Here is a 15,516-nt window from a genome sequence, read left to right as displayed (position 1 = left end):
CAAAAATTTAAAAAAATTTATTCAATTGCATTAAAATGTGTTATTATTTAAAACCCGTTTTCTTTTTTTTTATTTTATTCAATGTTACTAGATTGTTCAGAAAAAATTGTATCTTGAGCACCACCGTTAAGTTGAGGCAAAATGTCTCCAAATATTTCGTTAAACATTTCTGAAAAAAAAGTAAATATTTTTTTATTAATAAACTAAAATATTAGTATGGCATTTTAAAAAGTTAAAAATATTTATGTTATGTTAAAGATACCAGTATTTTTCATCCCGTTTTGAATTCCTTTTAAATCTTTTCCCTTTGCCAAATGTGCTATCATCTCAGTTTCTAATTTCTTTATCGACTCATCGTCTTTTATTTTCCATGCATATTTACTCGGCTTTTCGCCCTGCTGGGAGGCAGGGTTCACTATCTTTCTGCAAAATTTTACCACTTATTAAAAACAGTTCATTTTTTGTTCGCGTTACTATAGCATGTTTTATCACTAATATTTGTTTTACATTATTGGTTATTTGCACTTAACAATGAATTATCATATTTTGAACTTACATATAGTCCTTACAACAGCACAGCTGATGTCGAACGGCGTTCTAAATTGAAAAAAAACAGTAATAATATTATTTAGAAACATATACACCTTGCATTTAACAACTCTGTGAAATAATAGAATAGACAAAAACAGTGCGCTAGAACGAGATAATACAGCAAAAATTTTGGTCATTAACTTAGTAGTATAAGTTACCTACCTGCCATGTTTGATTTGCAGTTTTGTAGTAAGGAAAGGTAGTTGTAATAAATTTATAAATTTGTCGAACTGTAAGACTAAGAAAAGAGCTTTCCTTGAAAGAAAGGTAAATTAGCTGATTATACGGCAAGGTGGGTTTTGGAAATTCGTTTTCACTGTTGAGCAGAATTGAAACTGGTTTGGGTTGCTTATTGTATTTCCTTTTTTGCCTGTAAATGTATGTATTGTATTTTTAAATAAACGTTACTTAACAGTACTCAAAAAATATAATTAATTCTATAAAAAAAAAACAACCTAAGTTGATAAGTCATTGTGCCCGCATGCGGATTTTTAATAGAATGTTATATGAAGTTCTATTTAAACTTACGGCCTATTCACGATGTCGCTTGCTTCTAGAATTCCTTTTAAAGTTTCTAAAAATAGAAAATTCAATGTTACATTTCGCAATCCATTTACGTATAAGTTTGGGTAAAGTTCATCATTCTATACGTCATACCTGATTCGTTTCCTATTCCACTTTCTAAGCCACACGAGGGAAAAAGGGAAGACAAACTGCTTTGGACGTCGAACGAAGCAGCCTTGACGTCATCTAACGTCAGCGTGACGTCATCTTCACCATTCAATGCAAAAATGTCATCTAGTTTTATAAGGCCGTCGTCATTCTCTCTAATTAAAAATATTGTTTTAATTTTTCTATACTAGTACAAGAACGGAGTTATCAATAAAAGGTTTTTAAGGACAAAATGAACACACAATTTGGTAGAAACAAATTTTTAAACAATACCCACTTTAGAAGTCCAGGCCTATTCCAATTTTTGAATTGATTTTCTTTTAGCCTATGCTCATTTGGTTGTTGTGAAAAACACCTCGATCTTTTTAATTCCTTCATATTTCCATTTTTTAGTTTTTCCTTGAAGTTTATTTTTGTCGTTTCGTCAACACTTGTTGACCTCTCGTTTTTTCTCCGAACAGTAGGCGAGCCTATACTTTCCTTCTGGCGCTCATTGGCTAGTTTTTCAATGATTGACAGCTGTTGTTCACGGGGTAGTCGAATCAGCGTTGGTGCAAGAGTTTTATTCGGAGTAAATTTGTTATTTTCCCTCTCTTGGTTTTCGATGTAGATAGTATCTGTAATTTAAACGTTTACTCTATGTGTCGAAATTTGATTGAAGCTAACACTAGTTTAACCAATTAGTGATGCGCGGTGTTAATATAACTCATAAGATTGTATATAGTTCACTTTAGTTAATGCACATGGTTTAAAATCTTACCTCCATTTTCGTGTTTTCTTTTTCTACTAATGTTAAGTTTATTAGAAGGCCGAACGACGAGAAGTATAGTGTTATTTGAACAAGGTTTGTTTTTGTTTAGAGTTGGAGCCTTCACAAGAGATTCCTTATCAATCTGAGTAAGGTCATTACAAGGGGATTCATTTGATGTACTACCCTCGTCCGATAGAAGATTGTCATCTGTGTACAACAAACAACATTTAATAATTCTGGCAGAAATAGATGGCAACTTTAAAATATAGATTGTGAATTATATTAACCTGTTGAATCTGCTGAAGTAAGAATGTCCATTGCTTCGTCAATATTCCAAGTTTGCTTTTTAGTATTTCGAGATTGATGAACATAATCAACTGGACAAACCTAAAACAAAAAATTTTTTTATTGTTGGAAGTTCCTTAGTTTATCGAATAATTAACAAAGTTATTTTACAAAAAGTTACCTCTTTTGGGTTTACCATGGTCCATGGCATAAAACGAACATCTTGTTTCTTTTGAACAAGTATAGCATTCGAAGACTATATGAAAATAAACAATAGTACAACTTTTAAAAATTTTTAATTTTAATGCCAAAAATTATTATAAATGTGATTTTAAAGTAAAAATTAAACTTACGTTGTTTAGGTTTGAATTAACTGGTTTAATGTACTTGGGCGTTACTGTAAGTTGACCTCGAAAATATCGTTCAATAAGTGACAATACAATACTTAACCTTGCCTTGCTTTCGATTGCACGTGCCTAAATAATAAAGTTAAAAGCTGTTTCAATGGTTCATTTAGTTTAATGTCAACAGAAACACAAAATGCAGTTTATTTATTTGTTTTTTTTAACCTTTTCAAGAGTCGGAGTCGTGCTATAACTTTGTCCTATTTGGTCGGTAGTTACTTGAAATAGTTCGCTGATCTGCATTTAGGCAAACATCATGTTAAAACAGCTGAAATTGATGTTAAAAATAGGGGAAAACTTGTTTATTATTACCTCGTGAAACCAATCTGTCTTCCATTTTTCTAGTGATGACACCTGCTGGCCTGATTTAGCAATAGCAACTCGGCCTGTTGAGAAGCTTGACTTGACCCGTATGACCATTACTCACAGACTCTAGCCTAAAAGCTTTATTAATTGTAAACAAACACGGAATTTATGATCAGTGTTTTTCTCTACTTGCTTTTGTAACGTTACCTTGGTTAGATTGGAAAACTAACTACGACCTGAATATTCATGAACCTTTTTTTAGGCACAACAAATTCGAAAAATTTTGTCAGTGCCTTTTCTTATTATCAGTATAGGTAAAATCCAAAACAATAGAGAAAAAAAGCAACGTGTTAATTACAAAGAGTAAAGATAAGGTTAGGTGCAATTTTCAGACGTGAAAACAATGAAATTACCAATGGAGGTGTGATGAGACGATAAACTATTTTCCTTCAAGTCGCAGTAGGCTATAACGACTTTAGATAATGGGCCATAGCGCGAGAGTAAATACAAAGCAAACAGATTACAATACAGTTAAACAACAAGTTTTTATCTTATAAAGTAGCATAAAGTGTGATATATATGCATTTAATATTTCCATATATAGACGCTTAAAAATTGTCATAATACATTTTTGATGACGTCAAAATTAGGCGATTAGTCATTATTAGATGATTAACCAGTTATTTTAAATAATTATTAATAACGTGTCACCATTAAGTTGCAGATGGCATATTCCGGAAGTAATCAGCAGCGAATTTCATTTAACCGGAAGTTAAAAAGAATATACTATATTGTGACGTAGAATTTTCTGAAAATGGTGCTATCAAATTATCGTTAATTAGTGGCCCATTTACCCTTTTATTATAGTATGCTTCTCATTACTTTTTATTAACTGTTTTTAATGGACTTTGTTACATTGTTTAGATGGAGTTATTGCGAAAGACGTTTTATGATGCCAAATCTATAATTTTGTTTTGAACTTATGTAGATGTAATAATAAGCCTATCTGGATAGTTTGTTGCAAGGCCAAGAGCCCTGAAGCTATAATGTTTACAGCGCTATAAAATATTTAAACTAGAAATTGTGTTTTGATTGCCATAATTAAATGGCAATAGAAAACCTTGCAACTACTCCGTACAGTGTGCAGTAGTCGGCTTTTGACAAAATTGGCAGCTTCCTGTATATACAAGGGACAAGTTGGTTTCAATAACACTCCGCAAGTGAGAATATAAGCGTAGTGGCCACACAGCGATATAGGAAATGAGTAATACTGACCCCAGCCTGCTTCCCTTTGAAACATTTAAAACAGCACCCAGTGAATGTTTGTGATACCATTTGCACCTACCACCTTTTGTAACGAGTGGCAACAAATTTTCTTGATTTAATGCTAAACTTTGAGATACATGAGTCAGATTGTTTTTGTTAGATCAGGCAATGTAGATTTTTAGCTAGCAGAAGGCAAGGCAAAATGATACCTGATAATAAATAAGATAAGGGAGATTATGGTCATCATGTTTTTAAAACTTATTTTGTTATTTCAGATATTTTTAACCCACATGTAACAAAAAAAATTATAAAGAATATAACAGTAACTTATCTATTTTAAGAAATGAAGGTTTTTTTACAAACACTTTGTCAAGTATATATCATTTTGGTAAGTTCTAGCTGTAAATTAATCCCAATAATTTATATGCACATTTTTTATTAAACTAAAGATTTAAATAAAATATTTTTTTACGCAACAATGTTTTAACCATATGTATAGTAACTATTTAATGAGCATTTTGTAAAGCTACTTTTAAAACATATGTTTTGTAAAATTGAATTTTGTTTTACGAAAATATTAATATAAAGTTAAGAAACAAAGCCTCAATACAAAGCCTTATTGCAAATAACTTTTAGGGTTTATTTTTGTAGTTTTTGTGTCAAAATGTAACATCGCAATACAGAGGCGACAATGGTTACTCATCTGGCTATGCTGATTATCCAAATCCGTCCAATCCCTCTGCTGGTAAATAGTTCTAAAAAATAGTCGTGTAGTTATTTTTTATAATTCAAATTTCCTAATTTGACATATCCTTCTAAATACCCTATATGTTTTAAGGTCTTTACCCAGATAGTTTAAATGCAAAGCTTGAAAGTCACATGGATTTTCTGGTAAAGTTATACGGGTCAAAAAAAGAAGTGCAAACGCAGCTTTTGGACGATGTTGTCACCGAAAACTATTGGAGCTTAGATTTAGTAAATTACACAATTCAACAAAAGCTCAAAGAATTTGGTAAGGGGTTGTAATAATTACTTAATTTTAGCAATTATAAATTTTGTTATTATCTTTAAAACAAATGTTGTTGCCTTAAGTATATATAACAGTACTAAAAACCCTTATATATACATTCAGATCAATTAGGTTCAGCCGACGGAGTAGAAATACTTGAATTAATAACTGATGAAATGGAATCTTTTAAAAATCAAGAAAAGGAAAAGGAAAAAGAAATTTACGAACAGCTAATTAAATCAAAGTATGTCGATTATTTATTAAACATATCTACGAGCATTAGTTTTTGCTATTCTAGTTTTAACATGAAGTTATAGTTGTTTTAATAATGTTGGTATACACATTTATGTAGTATTTTCCATTTTTTACATAAGTAATTTTTAATTTAGAGATATATTTTACTGTGCAATTGGACCAAAAGAAACAACTGAATCTTACAAGAGCCTTACTGGTCGGTTGCCCGATAGTAAGAGTTGCTCGATAGTAACATACCCCCTATGGCGTAAACTGGTTAAAGCAAATTACGAAAACAAAAATTGCAACCTAGGACAAACACTTGCTGAGTGGCAGATCGTGACTCTTGTAAGATTTATGCTATTAAGCAGTTTATTTGTTTTTTTGCATTGAAATTTCGGTTGCATGAAATATGTATATTGTTTAATGCAAACAGTTGCTTGCCTTTTTGATAATGCTAACGTATCTTAAATAAATATAATAACGTTACCAAATCTTCTAAACTCAATTGTAACCTTGTTTTCTACAGGCGTACCGGAAATTTCATGGCTTGTCTGATAATGTTACATCAGAAGAATATAAAATAAAAACGAAGTTAACTCTGACCTTATCACTAAATTATAAATATCTTCACGCCTTGTTATGTCCTGACGTTTCAGAATCCGACCATTGTGAGGAGATCATAAATATACTATGCGAAGATGCAGAGTATGTAGCTATTGTATATTATAACAAAATCAACAGGCTATATTAACAAGTTATAAGCATCTAATTAAACTCTGTTTAAAGGTATGGCAAAGTTTCGGAAATTACGAAAACAATTAATCAGAATATAAAAACCAATCCGCCTACCAGCGCATCCCAAATACTAACCTTGCTCGAAATTCAACAGCAATTAGGCGACATTAGTGCAAAGCTGTTGTCAAATAACCCACGAAGTCCCAGTGTGGTTAAAAGCATGTTGGATTCTTACCTAGGCATTGTTGATACAGTAATTGGAGATTCAAGCGTACCAGCTTGGAAACAGGTATGCATTAAAGTTAATAATTCAGATAGAAGGCTAAATTTTTTTAGCTTTTTTATACCATAAAAAATAGCCACGTACACCGTTTGGTATGTACTTTTTCTGTAGATTAATTTATAAGATATCCATTAAAACAAAAGTTCAATACAGTTACCTATAATACCGCCAATGACCATGGCCAACTAATACTTACATTTATAAAGGATTAGTTCTTTGAAATTTTATGTTATATTGCTTAGGAACCGCGAGGAATGGCGGGTAACCAACTGCATCAATTATTGCTGACTAATGAAGCCTTCGTCGGTACAGCGGCTGACTCCATACTTAATAGTTCAAAAAAAGCTGACGTCAACAAAAACCAACTTTCTGTACAAATGGTTAGGATTCCAAAAAATAACGAAGGTAAATTCTAAAATAATCAAAGATTCAGTATTACGGGTAGATCTAGTTACGCAATACTTGGTATATACGTGCAGGCATCTCCTCTCTAATGCGTATATAACTTCCGACAATTCACTAAATTTTATTTTTTAATTTAAAGGAAATTCCAAATCTGGGAATGTGGTGTTTGCTTTTGATGATGTTCTTATTTGGGCTGACGATTTAGATACAACACTGCCCGAGCATAAAGGTTTTTAACATAAACCAGATTTAAATGGCTTATTTTTAACACTTATGAACTTCGTTGAATGCATACATATCTTTACACTTGCTTTATCTAATTTATATATTTTAGTTTATGCCATGCACTATAAATCATGGCGAGAAATGATGAACAAAATTAACGCGAGACCTGGAGATAATGGGACCGATCAAATTTTTGCCAGGACCTTTATAGGAAAAGGTGGGATAGTGTCCCTTGGAACTCGGGCTAATAGTGAGAAGATATCAGTTCCCGTCAAGTACAAGTAAATATAACTTTCTTTAATCTTAAAAAAGCAAAAACCTTTTAATTCACGTAAAAAGCTTTTGTAAAAATCAAAATATATATTTTACCTTAGAATAAAATTTTCTGAGGATGAAAATTTCACGAGTGTCGACAATAACGGCCAAACGACAAACCGTCGCTGTCTTGCGTGCGAATATTTAGACGAGCAAACTAAAACTTGGAAAAACAGTGGATGTCACGTGACACAGGTCGACAACGACGGGGTCACGTGTCACTGTAACCACACAACCAATTTCGCTGCTTTCATGATGCCATATCAGTCCAGCGTTAACACCACCAAACAGCAAGAACTAGTAAGTAATGTAACCAGTCATACAGTCCAGTCATACAATCATCATACAGTAAGGGTATGGTACCTTAAGCACATGTTTCTTTACAGTCTTTAAAACATCTTTAGTATAAAACACACATTTTAACTGATTCTGACTTATTTTATGTGTTGTAGTGGTTAGATATTGTGGAATACACGGGTTCCATTCTTTCAGTGATAGGCTTGACCCTTTCGTTTTTGATCTTCTGCAAAGTGCGGAACACCGTTCGAAACGAACGAATTCGAGCTCACATGAACTTGGTTGTAGCTTTACTATTCGTGCACCTTATTCAGGTAAGTTATATATAGAACCTTAATTGTTATTTGTTAGTTAAGCTAAAATATAAGGTTTCTTGTACACTGAACTTATTTATAATTAAAAGAGAAACAACACTTAATATAAGTTCATCTTAGGTTTAATATGACCTTTAGGTAACTTAGATTTGTTTTCTATGATAGCTCTTAAAATTTTAATGTTTTTGTTAATAGCTTGGCGCAGATTATGCAGTGTACAACGACACATTGTGTATTCTAACAACTTTGTTTACACATTACTTTTTACTTGCTTCTTTTATGTGGATGTTGGTAGAAGGAATATTTTTATATCTTTACGTTGTCCAGGTAGTTATGTAATTGAAATAATAAAACAACTAATTTTATTTAAAAACAATAAAAATAAAAGAAGTGCTGTAAAAAAGGCAACTTTAAAAAAAGGAAAAAAAAGGCAATATTAAAAATGCTTTTTTTTTGGTATTAAATATACCAGTAATGTTAAATTGTTTTAAATATTTTTTTAAAAATTTTCCGTTACAAATTTATATGCTCTTTTTTAATTAGGTTTTTGTGCATTCAATGTTTGAACGTTTATGGTGGATGTACGCAATAGGTTGGGGCTTTCCAGCCATTAATCTCTCTATTGCTGCCGGATATGGCTTAACCACTGGAACTTATATTCAACAAAAGAAACCTCAGCCAGCCCACTGCGAACCATCACAATTACTATACCCACCTTTACCTGAAGGTATGTTTAGAAATTTTTAGGGTTTTTTAAAATATTTCAAAGTTTTGAAGATAGATAGCAAGATACTTTTTCTATGAGAAAATAAAGTGTTCACATGCTCGCTTAACTAAAGTTATTTTCTACAGAACCTTCGTATGCGATATGCTGGTTAAGTTCGGCCTCGGGAATGACATGGAGTTTTATTATTCCAGCAATACTCGTAATTTTATTCAACGTTGTCATCCTATGCAAAGTAGTACAGGTAAACTACAGACTTTATTTAAAAAATGATTTTCAACACTGGTGATGCGAATTTGGTGTGATAATAATAAAAATACTTTATAAACTTGTTATAATACTGTTAAGCATCACCGTTTATTTTCAAGGTTTTAGTTAAATTATCGGATCGTAGCAACTCCATAAAGTCGTCTCAAACTTCCAATCCAATCAGTTATCATTCTCAAAACGGTTCCCTACATACCAGTACATATCAGCCAAAGATAAAGGTGGGTTTACCAATGCTGCTGCAGTAAATAGGCTATCTACTGTATTAAAATTGATAGACTGTTTTTTTATCTAATTTCTACTCTTATATTTTTAGTCTGAACAAAGATCGTCAATAAAAAGAGATAACCTCTCTATTGGGCCAGACCCTACAAGAGACTCACTGTCACAACCCGAGGGTCTTCACGGTCACGTGATCACGCGCGGGTAAGCTAAAAAATGTCTAAAAACTTAAAAGTTTACTTGTTGTATTTGCAGCAAACTAGCCTACCTAAATTGACCGTAATTTGAACAAGAATATTTACATAAAAAGGCAAAAAAATGTACATAAATTGCATATAAACCTTTGTTTTTTAAAATGCTAAAAAAACTTCAATTTTAGAAGCCATTCTCGAACTTCTTCTCAATGTTATCAACCAATGAAGGTAGCAGAACGTCCAAGAACAGTTTCCGCTATTACAATCAACGATTCTAATTTCTTGAAAGACGTCAAGGCTGCAGTAAAGGGTAAGCAGTAACTCCTTATTTTCTATTTAGTTTTAGTTTTTTAAACATTTTTTTTGTTTAACAAGATTTTATAGTTTGCCTAATTATATGTTGCCATGTATTCACACAAGAAATGATGACAAAACTAGGACCAAAAATATTTAAATTTTCTTAGGTGCTGCTGTCCTGCTTCCCATACTAGGAATACCTTGGATATGTGGTATGCTTGGGGTTGAGAGTTATGCGTTACAAGTGATTTTTGTTGTTCTGAATTCGCTCCAAGGAATCGCGATATTTTTTGTTTACTGCATTTTTAATGGGGAGGTATGTAAGTTATTAAATATCAAATAAAAGTCTAAAATAGATATACCTGGCAATTAAGATACTTTTAAAAATCTTAGTATAATATAAATGCGAATACTTTGGTTAGGTTTGGCGCGCACTAAAACGACAAATCCAGCTTTACCGTATCCATCACGGCCATGAGGAGCGCAGAAGAGCAAGTAGTACGGGAAGCATAAGAGCTGCGTTTAATAAGGGAATGCTGCGGTCTTGGAGACGAAGAAGTACGGCGGTAACCACCCTTTCAACATCGCAAAATGTTTAGATGAATAAAGGAATTTGCAATATTTGGATCTATTTTGTATATTTTGTTTATTAAACATTTTAGGCAATGCTACGAAGCAACAAAAGACTTTTTTAATGTCAATTATTAAAACTTGTGTTAGGTCTTTTGAAATGCATAAATTTCACTTTGCTACATCCTTTACAGACTTGAACACTTTGCAGCCTTGTTGCAAACAAACCCATCTATTGATTTAAAACCACACTGTTTGTAAAAAGAATTTTTCTATATTCTGTATTTAGAAAAGTTGTATAACGCCTCAACATTTGTGTACTATTTTTTTGTATTGAGTTTAAATCAAGTTCCGCATACATTAATGTCTTGTTATATTTTTTGTATATTTTATAAAAAATTGTGCTATTTTGTATCAAGTGCCATTATTTCTATTTATTCAGTTAAAAATAATTCATGTCCTAAAAGTAATTTTGTATATTTCAATTAATTTAAAAAAACAAACAAGCAAGCAATCAATTCAAAAGTAATTTTTGTATATCATTTAAATAAATTCATGATTTTTGCAACAAGTCGCAATAAATTTAAAATTATTATAGAAAAGCGTAAACGTACAAGGGAAGTTAATGGACATATCATATCTAAAACAGTTGTAAAGCTCTAATGTAATTATTGACATAGATGTTGTACCAAGCATGTCGTAGCTATTCATGTTTAAATCCCAAACTTTTTTTTACCTATTGGTATAGAAATAAGGGTCGCCCTCGGCATTTTAATAGAATGAAAATAAATTAATATAATTCGAATAAATAAAATAATCTTTGTAAGGGCGTAGAATAACCGGTTTGGTCAGTTCAGGTACCTAATACCAAATTCAAACTATCTATTTTCAGTTTAAAATAAAGATTAGATTAGTAAATATGCAACCTGAAAATGCTACACCAGAAAATGTTGCCTCGGAAAATTTAGAAGAAATTTATGACAATATAACATCACCAGAAAACAACAAGCCCACAGATGCAATACCAGTCAAGCCAGAACGAACCCAACCAGACACAAAGTATTCAAATTGCGACGAAAACGCTACCAACGCAAGTACATCGTTGCCAAGAAATTTATCTCATGACATCGTAGAGATATACAGCATCCCGGATCCAAAAGAAAACAAGACAAAAAACAAACATCATCCTAATATCCAAGGAGTCCCAGCCGAACGAAAAACATTTTTAAAGTTTTTAAGTACTTTTGAAGGAGCCTTGTTTATAGCAGAAGTGTTAGGTTCATTTTTATGCTGGGTCTTGCTTGTCGCTTGGTCGTATGCTGGACCTTATTACAGAATGCCGCCCTTGTTGGGTGTTTCATTGTTTATATTTGTAACTTCTTGGATTTTAACAACGTAAGTTTTATTGGCTGTAATATTTTAAGTTTTTTTATTTAAAAGCTAAAAGTTAACATTAAAACTATATGCGTATCGTTCCGCGAACAAGCTTCAGCTATTTCACGCATTAGTAGATTTGAGTGTTATGCTATTTTACGCAGTAACCAATAAAACCTTTTGGCAATAGGCTAAATATAGCCCATTAGCGATAAAAAAGGTGCGTTTAAACTTGTAAAAAAGTACCAAGTAATATTGTTTAAAATTATTTATAGATGGATTTTTGTCATCTTATTGCTTGGAGTGGATTTAAAACTAAAGTGGATGTCGGTACTGCGACAGAATAAATTCGGGTTAATTTATAACTCGATTTGGGCAATTTCCTATGTAGTTGCGGGAGGTATTTCTGCATCCTACGCCGTTGATGATACGACACAGTAAAATAATTTATTTTTTAATATAACATGTAGATTTTAGTATAAAAATAACTAAAATAAATTAAATATTTGTGCAGATTTCAACTTAATACTTACAGCTATTTTTTTATTTTTAGAGTCTTAGGGGCTTCAACATCAATTACATTTGTGGTTATTATTCTTTATTTTTCGCATTTTCTAGCCAACTTTTACAAACTTTACAAAAAATCACCATGTGCCTATATAGCAACATGTTCCATTGTGTGTCAGAACTAGAAAAATGTTTATTTTTTTTTTTATAAAAAAACTTGAAATTAAATTTGACCTGCGACCATATATGAATATAATTAGATTGTAAAATACAAATTCGTTTTAATACAGTGTTTGTTTTATTCAAGTTCTTTCATTTGTTTAAAAGAATAAAAACCTTTCAATTCGCATTAAAAGATTTAAACTTATGTACAAATCTTAAAAAAGGTTTATAAGTTGAAGAAAAAATGCGCATAAAAGAGCCAAGTACAGACAACGCAAAAAGTTCTTTTTATCAAAATTAACGCTCATAACATGACACTTGAGTTTCTAAAACACATTTTAATACAATATTTGTCATTCATTAAACAGAAAATCCGGTGTAAAGAATGTTATCCACTACTAACCGTTCGCCGTGAGCTGTTTGGTTACTGTTACATGGTGCGGTTATTTGAGGTTGTTGTTTACCAATGTGTTTCGAGCCTGCTAATTTTTTCGATAGCGGGAGCTCTTCTGCGAAACTGTAAGGTCGTGAGGTCATAGATTTGCGCCTGGAATCGTTTATTTCCCAGTATATATTTTCCTGGCGGTTTGTATGGCCGGCATCTCGAGTTAAGCTTCTGTCTTCCCGTCTAAGAAACGTAAACTCGTTGTTCGCGGAAACATTTGAACCACTTCTTGAGCCCAGCTCACGAACTGGTAAATCATTTAAAGTAAACTCAAACACTTCGGTCGATGGTGAAGTTATTCCCGAGCTGGAATACCCTTCTGTAGCAGAACTACTGTGGCTAACGCACCTTAGTTTTCCAGCCTTTGTGTATCTACCGCCCGCTACAGGATTGTTTTTATTACGTATGTGAACGACGAAAAAAAGTATAAACCCACATGCTACCAATCCCCCGACACCAGCACCAACTATAACAAAGATTTTCTGTTGCTGTTTTTTAACGTCGTCCGGGTTATGGTTGTTTTGCGATCTTAGTATTGTAACTTTGGTTGTATTTCTGATGTTAGATTTTTCGGGTGGAATGCTTTTTCCCTAAATAAAATATTTAAATTACCTAACTGTTCGAAAGGTTAAAAACAAGGAGGCCATTCATTAGCCTTTTTAACCAATTACCTTGGTTTAAATTCTAAATGACGTTTAGTCACGTGACATACCTTAACAATCGGGTGAGTTGGCGGAGAACAGTTGGAGTTACCACAGGAAGCGTTTTCACTGGAATAGGAACTCCCACCGGCACAGAGAGATGCGTCCACGTCATTATATACACCACATTTTCGTGTTCTTATTTTTTCACATTTTTCTGATCTAATTAATAATTGTATTGTTATATGACAAAAATTTTATAAGCATTCAAGATTGTTATTGGAGCTAGTACTGGTGTATAAATTGTATCTAGCGGAAATAAGTAATACCATTGTGGTTTTTACTAATTTCGCGGTAATTTCGTTTCAATGACTTGTATTTTTATGCGATTCATTTATTCCAAGTATTACCTATATTCCATTCAACAAACAAACCTAAGGTGTTTATAAATAAACCCATCATTTTCTTACAATATAAAAACAAGTTGTTTCCAAGTGTTACAATCAATAAATTTTTCTTTTGATGTGGTGCATGATTTTTTGTTTTGAACATTATTTGTTCTTAATATAAACACTTGAACAAACGTGTATTTGTAAATGTGCCAAAAATAAACAATAGGAAACGAATAAGGGAAACGCGTGAGATTTATTCATGGCAATGTATGTACAACAAAGCTGAAAGAAAATCAAAATAACTCAGTTATAAAGTGACGTAGTTTGAATCTCACTTTCGGGTGCACTAACGAATACTTACATTCCGTGCTGTAACTATAACATATCTATTTAAGCCTATATGAAAATGTCACAAGGTTGTTATACTGTAGTGCGCAATACGAGGATGCGACGCAACCTTAATCATTTCCGTGTATACTAAAGTTGGAATGCATAAGCGCTTTTCACAAGGGCATTTTTATTGCACCACTATTGCAACTTATATCCATAGTTTGTTACATTTAAATCACATGTTTTTTTTAGCATGAATGTGTACACATTCATTACAAATGTCGTAATTACACCCTTTTTTAATAGGGTGGGTGAGTGTTACCACTGTTTGATTTTTATTCTAACAAACATATTCCTAAATATTGTGTAAAATATTATTTATTTTTGTGTGTTTTACCTCCCGCACTCAAACTTGTACCAATGCGGTAAGATAAGAAATGTCGTTTCCAATAACTTGATAATTACCTTTTGTTTATCGCGCATTTACTCCATTCACTCCATTTTCCCCAATCTCCAATGCAGGAATAATCGTTTACACAGCTCTTAGACACTCTTTCATTACATACATTACTGTCTTCGATTAAACATGGACGCATGCGTGTCATTCTACAATATAATTACAGAACTGTTTGTAAATATAAACAAACTTAATGTTAAAGGTCATGTAGCAACTAGACATGTAATTAGATAACGTAATGCGTAAAAATATAGCGATATTTTACAATATCTTGAACCGATTAATATACCTTCCTGGCTTTTCGTTACACATCCCTCCTGCACATTCGCTCCATTTATTCCAACTACCCCAACTCCCCTCGCAAACCTTACATCCTTGTTTGAAATTTGGTGACTGGTCGCCAAGGCCTAAATCCCATAAAAAAGTCATCCATAGTGTAAGGTGTAAAACAGACCGGCGTATATTTGATATCAAGTTCATAGTGTGTCGTCTTACTTTCTAAATAAAATTTATGAATTAACACCTGCTAGACTCAATATAAAGAATCGATCTATGCTATCAAATATACGTCGGCATAATGAAAACAAGTCGGTATCCTCTGCATGATTACAAAATGTGTTGCTATTACAGCATTACTAATGCGTCATATCTTCATCCTGATTTCTGCATGCAACTAATTACCACTGCTTAGCAGATACACACTGTGCACTTATTTGACATACTCGCCTATTTTTTGTTATCTCTTTTACGTACCTAACCGGATATTTACTATATCTTCGTCACAATAAACCTATTAACTTTAAAGCATCACAAATTATGATTAATAAACAAACCGATTG

The 15,516-nt window shown here is 32.3% G+C and overlaps 4 protein-coding genes across 5 annotated transcripts; 2 read left to right on the top strand and 2 right to left on the bottom strand.

Annotated features, from left to right (window-relative positions):
* Positions 1 to 74: 74 nt before the first annotated feature.
* On the bottom strand, positions 75 to 3,123 carry LOC145763515 (uncharacterized). The gene is made up of 13 exons (XM_082574978.1): positions 3,016 to 3,123; positions 2,869 to 2,940; positions 2,653 to 2,775; positions 2,481 to 2,555; positions 2,302 to 2,401; positions 2,024 to 2,221; positions 1,541 to 1,880; positions 1,249 to 1,418; positions 1,120 to 1,165; positions 754 to 961; positions 557 to 597; positions 263 to 423; positions 75 to 169 (listed from the first exon to the last, which is right to left on the bottom strand). Exons 1-13 carry the CDS (start codon positions 3,121 to 3,123, stop codon positions 75 to 77), a joined length of 1,737 nt encoding a protein of 578 aa, XP_082431104.1.
* A 1,427-nt stretch (positions 3,124 to 4,550) lies between these two features.
* On the top strand, positions 4,551 to 10,875 carry LOC145753620 (adhesion G protein-coupled receptor L2-like). Of its 2 annotated transcripts, none has more exons than XM_082570025.1 (20): positions 4,551 to 4,663; positions 4,927 to 5,020; positions 5,114 to 5,287; positions 5,408 to 5,528; positions 5,674 to 5,866; positions 6,048 to 6,226; positions 6,308 to 6,545; positions 6,782 to 6,944; positions 7,084 to 7,173; positions 7,279 to 7,450; positions 7,544 to 7,784; positions 7,937 to 8,095; positions 8,291 to 8,422; positions 8,639 to 8,822; positions 8,948 to 9,063; positions 9,188 to 9,307; positions 9,403 to 9,512; positions 9,688 to 9,812; positions 9,967 to 10,115; positions 10,222 to 10,875. In XM_082570025.1, the coding sequence occupies exons 1-20, from the start codon at positions 4,619 to 4,621 to the stop codon at positions 10,396 to 10,398; spliced, it is 2,982 nt and encodes a 993-aa protein (XP_082426151.1). In that variant the 5' UTR covers positions 4,551 to 4,618; the 3' UTR covers positions 10,399 to 10,875. The 2 variants fall into 2 exon arrangements, with proteins under 2 accessions (XP_082426151.1, XP_082426161.1); XM_082570035.1 differs by having other exon boundaries at positions 9,967 to 10,119.
* Positions 10,876 to 11,087: 212 nt separating this feature from the next.
* LOC145760098 (uncharacterized) lies at positions 11,088 to 12,490 on the top strand. The gene is made up of 3 exons (XM_082573970.1): positions 11,088 to 11,764; positions 12,019 to 12,180; positions 12,297 to 12,490. The coding sequence occupies exons 1-3, from the start codon at positions 11,289 to 11,291 to the stop codon at positions 12,433 to 12,435; spliced, it is 777 nt and encodes a 258-aa protein (XP_082430096.1). The 5' UTR covers positions 11,088 to 11,288; the 3' UTR covers positions 12,436 to 12,490.
* On the bottom strand, positions 12,438 to 15,324 carry LOC145760089 (uncharacterized). Its single transcript, XM_082573959.1, has 4 exons — positions 14,967 to 15,324; positions 14,686 to 14,826; positions 13,570 to 13,720; positions 12,438 to 13,447 (listed from the first exon to the last, which is right to left on the bottom strand). Exons 1-4 carry the CDS (start codon positions 15,155 to 15,157, stop codon positions 12,773 to 12,775), a joined length of 1,158 nt encoding a protein of 385 aa, XP_082430085.1. The 5' UTR covers positions 15,158 to 15,324; the 3' UTR covers positions 12,438 to 12,772.
* Positions 15,325 to 15,516: the final 192 nt, after the last annotated feature.

This window comes from Corella eumyota, chromosome 1, assembly GCF_963082875.1.
Source record: "Corella eumyota chromosome 1, kaCorEumy4.1, whole genome shotgun sequence".
NCBI classification, from domain to species: Eukaryota; Metazoa; Chordata; class Ascidiacea; order Phlebobranchia; family Corellidae; genus Corella; species Corella eumyota.
This window is presented reverse-complemented; position numbering and strand designations above follow the sequence as displayed.